This window comes from Apium graveolens, chromosome 4 (genome assembly GCF_009905375.1).
Source record: "Apium graveolens cultivar Ventura chromosome 4, ASM990537v1, whole genome shotgun sequence".
In the NCBI taxonomy this organism is placed as follows: domain Eukaryota; kingdom Viridiplantae; phylum Streptophyta; class Magnoliopsida; order Apiales; family Apiaceae; genus Apium; species Apium graveolens.
In genome coordinates, this window is record NC_133650.1 from 258,476,573 (window position 1) to 258,487,116 (window position 10,544).

The 10,544-nt window shown below is 31.6% G+C and overlaps 2 protein-coding genes across 2 annotated transcripts; one reads left to right on the top strand and one right to left on the bottom strand.

Moving 5' to 3' along the window:
- The first annotated feature begins 203 nt into the window (after positions 1-203).
- LOC141720869 (alcohol dehydrogenase-like 7) lies at positions 204-4,554 on the top strand. Its single transcript, XM_074523520.1, has 10 exons — positions 204-429; positions 559-695; positions 825-871; positions 2,318-2,643; positions 2,791-2,873; positions 2,981-3,056; positions 3,290-3,354; positions 3,659-3,754; positions 3,916-4,080; positions 4,211-4,554. Exons 1-10 carry the CDS (start codon positions 387-389, stop codon positions 4,331-4,333), a joined length of 1,161 nt encoding a protein of 386 aa, XP_074379621.1. The 5' UTR covers positions 204-386; the 3' UTR covers positions 4,334-4,554.
- Positions 4,555-6,180: 1,626 nt separating this feature from the next.
- On the bottom strand, positions 6,181-7,426 carry LOC141720870 (phosphoprotein ECPP44). The gene is made up of 2 exons (XM_074523521.1): positions 7,068-7,426; positions 6,181-6,743 (listed from the first exon to the last, which is right to left on the bottom strand). Exons 1-2 carry the CDS (start codon positions 7,323-7,325, stop codon positions 6,366-6,368), a joined length of 636 nt encoding a protein of 211 aa, XP_074379622.1. The 5' UTR covers positions 7,326-7,426; the 3' UTR covers positions 6,181-6,365.
- Positions 7,427-10,544: the final 3,118 nt, after the last annotated feature.

A 10,544-nucleotide genomic window follows, 5' to 3' on the forward strand; every position in this document is an offset into this window, starting at 1 on the left:
TCTGTCTTACACTATTGTAAGTATATTATATAATAAAATTGAAATTAAGAGACATGGATAGAGATGTTGTTGGAAATAATGAGTAAATTTTGTATCTTAAATTATTAGAAGGTAATTAATATATTATTTTTAATAAAAAAAATTAGGAATTTGTTGGAGTTGCTCTTAAAAACTTAAGGTTCGGCTGCTTTTTAAGATTTTAAAAAGACTTCAAGAGTCTCTCTCTTGTAGCTCTAATTTTACTAGTAGTCTTTATTTTTTCACTTGAGAGAGTTTGTTGGAGATGTTTAACATGTTTCTTGAACGTAGACTATAAAGTGTATTACCAATACATTTGACTCCCTACGTTGTAGTAACTTTGTAATATTAGAAGTTGATTTCTCGGAATGGAAGAAAGCAAAACAGCTGGTAAACCCATTCGATGCAGAGGTAAACTCCTTAATCATTAATGTATATCTATATGTAACTAACTGCTTCTCCATAGAATTTATATGTTCATTTGCATATGGATATGTTGTTTATGCGTATATATTGACTGATTTTCATATGATGGCGCAGCTGCGATTGCTCGGAAAGCAGGGGAGCCACTGAGCTTGGAAGAAGTCATAGTTGCTCCCCCAGAATCCGGTGAAGTCCGCCTTCGAATTATATGCAGTTCTCTGTGTTACAGTGACGTTACCTTCTGGAAACTCAAAGTAACAAAGTTCATTTTTAACTTCACTTTGATTACACACTCCTGTCATATAATCCTGCTGTGCTTATTATTAGTTTTTCACTATCTTGTGATTTTCTCTTATAATATTAAGTTCATGTATCTTGGCTAGGATCCTCCTGGTTATTTTCCCAGAATACTCGGTCATGAATGTTTCGGGTACGTCTCTCTCTTTTTTTAATGTTTTATAAAATTCAGCTACTTTTCTGTGCTCAACAAGGCAATAGCTGTTTTGTTGCTTGTCCTCTTCAATAGTTGCCAAAGCCACAAAAGTACTACTTATCTTGCATCAGGCCTGTCAACAGTCAACCAAGGCCAGTAGGCCACTATGCTAAATTTTGAATGGTGTCAACCAAACTATTATTTAGGTCTCACTGCCCTATCTTTTGTTTGCTCATGACTAACTAATAGTACCATTTGTCCCAAAGATTTCTATCAATTTTTTTCTAAATGACACTTGATACTCTTGGGCATATCACATAATCACATATATATATATATACACGCTTATTAAGTAGTGATCAATGATATTATGACAGATGTTCATTTATGATGTTTTTTAATACAAGTTCTGGAGTACCTAGAATTTTTCTTTTCCTAAAATTTATTTATAATCTAGTTTTTTTAGACATAGTACCATTTGTGTTTTCGTAGATATTTTAAAATATATATTAAATCAAAATAAGCTCTGAACACGAATGGAAGTGCATTAGGCCAATTCCAATGGTGGACTAAAAATTCAAATTTGGGGCAGTTTTGCCCCAAATCACTCCAACTCTGAACTAAAAAGTGATTCAAAAGTACTGATCTAAATTTGATCACTATTATTACATGATCCAAATCTTTTTAATATTATTATATTGCTAGCTTTTCCAATTTGTTGATTTTGTTAATGTTATTAAATGTGAGCTAGTTAAGTTTGAAACGTAATTAAAATTAACGATAAATTATAAAATTAAAATTCAAAATACATAAAAATTTCATGAAAATTAAAAACATAAAATAAAATAGTACAACATAGATAATTTTATGCTAATACCACTTTAATTATAAACTAAATTATTTTGTTACGTTTTATCTTAATCTGATTGTTGATGTTATTACTATAGTTAGTAATGAAATTAGTTAATCTTTATTCAAAATACTTAAAATCAAAATATATGATCAATATAATAATGATAATTGGATTTATATTTGGATCATATGGTTGGAATAGGATTTGGATAGGATCCAAAATTTGGATCTCTTGGTGATCCAAATTTGGATCTATGGTTGGAGTTGGCCTTACATCTAATCTCAAAAGTGATTGCATGGGGAAATTACCATTCTGCAGAGCTTTATTGTTGAAAGATACCAGTTCGTGGAATTGTGGGACTAACATTTGAAATTTTATAACTAAATTACAGTAAGAAACCTATTTTTTCATTAAATTTGACAAATAATCAACTACTTCTACAAAAGTTGCAGTTCTTCAATTATCTTTTTCTTAAAAAATACTCCATAATGTTATGGTCAGCCAATTTTGAAATTGAGAAATTGAGCTTTAACTAATAACAAATATAATGTTGAAACTGTCTAACATTTATGTTTTTCAACGAACTGAAGGGTTGTCGAGAGTGTTGGGGAGAATGTAAGCGAGGTAACTGTGGGAGACACTGTCATCCCAGTCTTCATGCCAGATTGTGGAGAATGTAGGGATTGCAAATCTAGCAAGAGCAACCTCTGTAGCAACTTCCCTTTTAAAGTTGTTACTTGGATGCATAGAGACCAGAAAAGCAGATTTACTGACCTTAATGGAGAAGCTTTGCATCATTTCTTATTTATCTCAAGCTTCAGCGAGTACACTGTGGTGGATACAGTCCACATAGTTAAAGTTGATCCTACGATCCCACCGGAGAGGGGATGCCTCCTCAGTTGTGGAGTATCTACTGGTATTATATTGTTTTATAATTCAGAATTCACATGCAGGAGATATTAAATTACTTAATTCAGTTCCTTTATAATTCAAGTAGTCTTAGTGATCATTCATATTAGGATGTGTGAATCTTTCAATCCCTAAATCCAATTCTTCCTTACAGGGGTAGGGGCGGCCTTGAAAACTGCAAACGTGGAAGCTGGATCGACTGTAGCTATCTTTGGACTTGGAGCCATAGGATTGGCAGTATGATTCTGCAGTATTTCTAAATATGTTTAATTTGATAGAATATGATATATCATGGCTCCGATAAGATGATGAATAACCAGTTTGAGATATGATGTATGTCATAGGTATCAGAAGGATCAAGACTTTGTGGGGCTAAAAGAATAATTGGCGTTGATGTGAATGAAGACAAATATGAGATAGGTAATGAATTCATGCAGAACTCTGCTTCTAGTCAAGTATTTAACAAAACTCTGTTTCCAGTCGTTATCAAGTATTCATGAGGACCTATTGGCTGCTAATCTAGATCAATGTTTCCTGGATTTTGGACCTGTGATAGATAGACCAATTGTCCATATCAAGCCATAACTAACGGAGTCTGATTGAATAACAAGTTTTCGTTAGCTTGTATATTGATGCCCGTCATTCTCATGCAGCAAAAGGATTTGGAGTGACGGATTTTGTAAACTCTCGGACATGTGGTGATAAATCTGTGAGCCAGGTACATTGAACCAATCAACATGCACAATGTTTCGCATTTATAGGTTTACTCTGTTTATTTTTTTTAGCCAAATAAGAAAAATCAGTAAATCATTCATTACTTTAACATTTGTATATTACTACATGTTTTTCAATACATTAGACTTTTAAGAACACGGGGAAAGGGGAATGAGGATTCGTACCAACGACCAATGGCCATTAATTAATCCAAAATATGTTTGATGTTTGGATATCTAGTCCTAATAATATTTTTCCATATTCATTGTTTCAGTAGTAATGATTCGTCTCTCTTATCACATCTGCAGGTGATACTAGAAATGACTGATGGTGGTGCAGACTATTGCTTCGAATGTGTTGGTATGGCATCCTTAGTGCAAGAAGCATTCTCTTGCTGCCGAAAGGTGTCACAATTTCCTTGGCACTTCCGTCATTAGTTATCTGCTTTTTAATAGACACGGTTGTGGAGGGGATACAATGAAACATGTTCCAGTTGAAGCTAACAAATTATTGTTCCTTGCTGACTCAAACATATTTTAATGAGTTTCTTCTTATGCATTTTTAGGGATGGGGAAAGACAGTTGTCTTGGGGGTGGATAGGCCAGGCTCAAACTTGACCTTGAGTTCTGGTGAGGTCCTTCAGACCGGAAAGACTCTTACAGGATGCCTGTTTGGAGGTCTCAAACCAAAATCTGATGTTCCTAAGCTCGTAAAACGATATTTGGACAAGGTATTCAGATGCCTATTAGTTTTAATAATTTTTAAGAAGCCTTATTCACTCGTACTTGACAGAACAATACATTATACACCTACTAGTTTGATCTCCTTGAATAAGCCTAATGGTTGATCTGAAATTTAAGGAGCTGGAACTGGATAAATTTGTGACTCATGAAGTTCAATTTGAAGACATTAACGAGGCATTTGATTTACTTACGGAGGGAAAGAGCCTGCGATGTATAATCTGGATGGATCAAAACAAATAGTAAAGTTCCTGCGGCCTTCTTCCAAAGCAGCCAGCTATAATAAGTGAAGAAATTGAAATGCCTCGTGGCAATTACACAAATATTTTTTCTTTGAGATCGATACACATGTTTAAGTTGTGCACATTTCAATGTCATTATTCGATTAAAAACTTTTGTTCTCAATGGGATTAGTCCGATGTGATTTGATTTTATGAAATAAAAAGTTGGGTCATTAACATGCACTTTTTACTCCTTGAACCACACTCTCGTTTCTAATCATATAGTTAACATTTACACTGAACACCATTGCTTCGATGTACACCATATTTCTTACGCATCCATAACATTTAGTGCCATCAGACATCTTCCCTAATAGACGTTCAAAATTTCCTTATCTGCACTTCCGTCTCTCCTTTATATGAACACTCGGATATTAAGTTCCCATGACTTTAAGCTCCAATTTATATTGTGGTTTCACGTGCGGAGGATATGGTAGTTCAACTGCCTCATCAGATGTTTGAAATGCTTAACGAGGCATATGATTTGCTTATACAGGGAAAAAGCCTCCGATATATAATCTGGATAGACCAAAACAGACAATATTTTTTCCTGCAGCTGTTCTCTGGCCACTATCAACCAGTAAGTGAAACAATCTGAATGCTTCATTGCAATAAATGGTAAACTTGTTTTAAATTCTAAAAATTAGTACAATTTAGTTATTTATGCTTTTGTTTGCCTCATTAGAATAAGTCTAATGTTATTTTTAATTCAAAGAAGAAGAGATTTGTTAGGATAAGCGACCTGCATATTTTTTGCAGTTCGTGCAGTTTCAAAATTTCGTGAAGAGAACTTGAAAAATGAAATCAGAGATTACATATTGTAAAAGAGAAGATTTGCGGATGTTGCACCCTTGTGCATCCTGTATTGAGTTTGAGTTAACGACGACAATAAAGCTCAACGCTACATATAAAGATGCAATTTTGCAACTATTTACTTCCATGGCAGAGTAAACAGGATTTGAACGAACAGAGTAGATTAATTATCTACACAGGAAAAGAAAAAAGTAAGTCACCGAAAGTGAATATATGAAACTGGGCCACTCTGGTGACACACAAAGTAAATGATTGATGATGGGCTGTATTATGAGGAGTATAGATTAGTTCAAACAGACAAGTGGGACCGGATACACGGTTTGATTATTAGCCCAGATTAAGATTAGTGAAGATATAGTTTCTACTTTACAGCTAAATCGATCATTTCGAAGCTCATGGGACACACATACTGTAAACAAACATTTTCAATTTCAATTATAATGGAAGATGGGGCATAACAACAGGCAAGAGGATGCTACCAGCCTTGCTCTACATAAAGCTTCATGCTTTACATGAACAAACATGATGATTGATCACCATTTGCCTCATGCTTTTGTCAAAGAATACGCGCCAATTTCTAATTCACTCATATGTCGTAAATACTATTTTAAACGGATGACTTGTATTATTAAAACATTGATAAACAAGTTACGATTAACGGAAGAAGATGCTATTCATTCGATGAGAAATCAAAATATATAATACAAAATTCAAGTAGCTACTTTCGAAGTACCAAAAAGGAAAAATCGGATCGGACGGACTTTTCAAATTCGGAAACTTTATGCATCTTCACTTTAATCTCACTCAGCTTCTGAGTGATTAACAAATCTGTATTTTTTTATTTTAATTTTTTCGTTTGGTCGTGACTGTGACACATAATTTGTAGCGTCGGTAGAAGGGAATCATCTTTAGTTGTATACATTGTACAGTGACATCCAGAAACGAGTTTCAAAACATAAATGTGTGGGACTGTGATATATGATCACTAGCACAAAATCCAACCAGAAGCAACATACTTTAGACAAACATGTATACATCCACTGGTCCAAAAAGCTAACCAAAGAAACTCGAAAAGCAAATAGATCAAAGCATAATAACAAAACCAACATCACAAGAAATAAAGCATAATAAACAAAGCAAAACAAAGGATCAAAGCATAATAATAATAATAAATAACTTGATTAAGCACAATCCTTCTTGTCTTCCTCAGCACTTGTCTTAGGATGATACCCTGGAATCTTCTCCTTGATCTTCTCAAGTATTCCCTTTTTAGCAGGCTCACCACCTTCCACAGCACAGTCTGCAGGAGCAGCTACCACAGCAGGAGGCGGCGGAGGAGCAACAGTCTCTTCTTCCACCTTCTTGCCACCGCCTGGTAGCTTCTCCTTAATCTTCTCCATGAAACCCTTCTTTTCTTCCGGTTCGGTCACGACTTCGACCGGTACGGATGTGTCCTCCTCCTTGTGATGGATCTTCTCTTCAATCTTTTCTTTCAAGCCTTTCTTTTCCTTCTTCTTCTTCTTTTTCTCACCTCCCTCTTCCACTTCCTCATCACTTGACTGCATCGAAAAATTAATAATTCCATTAATATTATTTTAATTACCAAATCAAGACTATTGTTCATATAATATATTAAAGACACATGAACTAGGATTCTGATTTCTGAAACAGTCTGATTTATATCACCACTGACAAGATGAGTCACACTCTTGACCTCTCTTAGAGAAATAAAGAGCTCACTGCACTAATCCTTTGTTGGTAACAAATTTATAACTTGACCTCTCTTAGGAAAATAAAGAGCTAGATCACTGCACTGATTCTTTATTGATAACAAATTTGTATTGACAAATGATAAAAAAATACGTGAATATGCATGTACTTACACTAGAGCTACTGCTGCTGGATCGGTGAAGCTTCTCGAGCAAGCTAGGTTTAGCCACCTTTTCCTCTTCTTCGACCACCTTACAGTCCTCAAACTTGGGCTCGGGTTCGGAGACCTGAACCTTCTCCTCAAACTCAGTTGCGATCACTTTCGATTCATCATGATCTTCTTTCTTCATGAAATCAAACAAACCACGATCAGTACTCTCGTACTCGGTCTTCTCAACAGTGTTTTGAGGAACTGCATCGTCTGAAGCCATTATAGTCGAATATTAACGAAACGGATGTAAATAAAAATGTAACGAAAGTAATCAAGGATGTGTTTGTATTGTAGAGATAGCTTGATAGTGAATGATATGAGAGTAAGGAAAGAAGTATGGTATTTATAGGAGGTGACGACGCGGAATTAACGCGACAAATTTAATCGAAAAGATGATATTATTTTAAAGAAATTGGTACGGTTGATGTTTTAGGATAACTTAATACGCAATCAAGTTTAAATCCTCTGGGCAGTTGTAGAGGTGTAACGCGCGTCCTTTATTCTACGTCGGCCGTTCAACTCATCAAATTTTTAGCGAAGCACTTTTTTTCATAGCTCGATAGTCTGTATGATATTTTAAAATTAAGGTTTTTTTATTAAATAAATAGAGTCCTAGAATGTCCAGTCACTCAGCTTCTTTACGAAAATAGGAGTACCTAATGAATTCATGTCATTTTAACACAAAACTTTATTAATTTATGCATAACCAAAAAAAAATCCCTTTTAAAAAAAACACATCTTCAGAAAATAATCAAAATAATTGTATTATACACTTGCCGATTTGCCGTAAACCAATTATTACAATATATGTTTGTCTTTGTGAATAATTGATGGAGGAGTGTCAAAATTCCTCCATTATCGAATAAAATTAGAGAAATGTTAAACATCTCGAATTTTTCTTTAAATGCAGGTGTCAATATGTGTGTATATATAATAATAATTTCTTAATAATGATTTGGGTCAGGGTAATATTTATACCCGAATCAAAACTTGTCATATGTTAAAATATTTTTCAAGAATTAGATAAATTAATACTTAAATTTAAAATATAAGAAATTTGATATAACTAACATTACAATAAATTAGCTATTTGTTTCTTAAAAAAACTAACATGTTTCTTCTCCCTTTTTTAAGAGACCATATTACATCCCTTATTTCATTTTTATAAATAAATTATTTATTTTTCTCCATTTTTTTTGACTAATTTTGGCTTATAGCCTTACAAATGAGTATATGTTCTCAGAAATTCTCGGGGTGAGCCAGGATCGAACCCAGGATCTGGGACGACAGAGGATAAGCCCTTTACCACTTGAGCTATCCAACCGTGCTCTTTTTCTCCATTTTTAATTCTCTTTTTACTCTAATTTTCTCTTTCCTTATATAAAAAAGGTTGTATGAAGAAATTGGACTCAAGTCTTTACATTTAGAAGCACATCACTTTACCATTACACCACATTGTTACTTAAGTTTTTTATCATACATATAATATGTTAGTGTCGTAAATTATTTAACTTTAAACATGATTATTAAAATATTTGTAGAGTTAGTTTTGAACAATTGAATTTGAGATATAAAGTTAAGCATAGTACATAAACGGATCATTCTCTTATTTATTAAATAATTTTTAATTTAATAAGTATGTCTCATACATTTTTAATATATATATTTTTTATAAAAATAAATTATACATATAATTAATTTTTTTATATGTTGAAAAAAAATACACTTATATAAATAATATATATGTAACTACATATTTAGATAATGTAAAATTAGCGTATTTCGATTTATTTCGAATTCAAAATTAGAACTTGACCTATTTTTCAAAAAATACTCAAAATTTGACTAAATGACATGTCCATAAATACCACGTCACTACCTAGGTTTAATTTAAAATACGAGTTCGACTAGAAAATCTTACCAACAAAGAAAAATTTTGTGATATCTTATGTTGGTAAAAAATAATAATTTTGAGGTCTTTATAGAATCAACTCAATTGATAATATGTATCAAAATTACTAGTTTCAAAATCAGAATTTTACCCATTTTGAAAAAATACTCGAAATTTGACTACATGACCCAGCCGAAAATAGATCATCATTATCGAGGTTTAATAAATTTAAATTACGAGCTCGACGAGAATATCTTATCAATAAGGATAAATTTTATAATATCTTATATTAATAAAAATTAATATTTTTGAGGTCTTTATACGATCAAGTTAATTGATATTATGTATCAAAATTACTAACTTACTAGTTTTACATTATTACATCTGAAACTTGACCCAATATTTAAATATATTCAAAATTTGACATGAGATATCACAAACTCCGTTAAAACTACGAAGATATACTAAATCGATTTATTTTAATGTTTCAATTAAAAAAAATAGATTTAAAATATTATTTAAAGATGGTGAATTTATAAAGAGGACCTCCTAAAAACCTATTTTTTCATTCTCTTTAGAAAAAATTAAACTACAACTATAAAGTAAAATTAATAATTTTCATTAACATGTTATTTGAAAAATGGTAAGACATTTGATACTTCTTCATAAAAAAAGTTTTTTTTATTGCATTATTTAATTAAAGATATATTTATCTTCAAATATTTGTGAGACAAATCCTAAATTTTATATTATTCAATTTGATATGGTTATTATAAGTAATCATATACATGAAGTCCCTATTTTTTGTGGAGTTCTGGAGTCCAAATCCTAACTTTATATTATAATCTAATCTAATGGTTCGGGTTTGTGTTTGTAATAATTTAAAAACTAAAGTAATAAACTATATGATATAAACGTGTGTAATGGCGTTATATCATTAATGTTCAGTAAGTTGAATATTTACGTGTTGTACAACGTGAATACGTATGTTCTTCAAACTGATCATGTTTTATAAAATCATATGTTCAACAATGTCCAGCTTGTCAAATGTATTAGCTTTGCAAGATATTTATTAAAATAGTGATATTTTTATAACATGATTCACATTATAATACGCTTTACAAAATTTTTTATATTATTTTACTTGCAGAATATATACGAAGTCCCTTACTCAACTTAAAATAAGGACTCAATAGAAATTAACTTATATATATATAAGAAACTTGAAATATTATAGAATTCAATATTTTTGAAAAAATATATTTAAAATTAGCAAGAATAAATTTACAAAAAAATATTTAGTGTTGGAAAATATTGTACAGCTATTTTGAATTATTTGAAAAAGGTTAAAACTTTATTGTATTGTACTATTTGATTTAATCCGTGTTATGATATCTAAATAAAAAAAATTAATATTAGTCGATATTTTGAAAGGATTAACAAGTTCAACTAATATTTAAAAAAAAATCATCAAATTGAAAATATTTAATTTTAGAAAAATAATATACAATGTTATCAAGTTATTATAAAAAGAAAATTATTAGAATC

What these genes read in the sequence shown, in the direction of transcription:
- LOC141720869 (XM_074523520.1), top strand. Translation starts at nt 387, where the DNA reads ATGGAAGAAAGCAAAACAGCTGGTAAACCCATTCGATGCAGAG. An exon ending in CAGTTGTGGAGTATCTACTG is followed by an intron (nt 2,644 to 2,790) that starts GTATTATATTGT and finishes TCTTCCTTACAG; the next exon opens with GGGTAGGGGCGGCCTTGAAA. An exon ending in TAAAACGATATTTGGACAAG is followed by an intron (nt 4,081 to 4,210) that starts GTATTCAGATGC and finishes CTGAAATTTAAG; the next exon opens with GAGCTGGAACTGGATAAATT.
- LOC141720870 (XM_074523521.1), bottom strand. Translation starts at nt 7,325, where the DNA reads ATGGCTTCAGACGATGCAGTTCCTCAAAACACTGTTGAGAAGACCGAG. An exon ending in CCAGCAGCAGTAGCTCTAGT is followed by an intron (nt 6,744 to 7,067) that starts GTAAGTACATGC and finishes TTTTCGATGCAG; the next exon opens with TCAAGTGATGAGGAAGTGGA.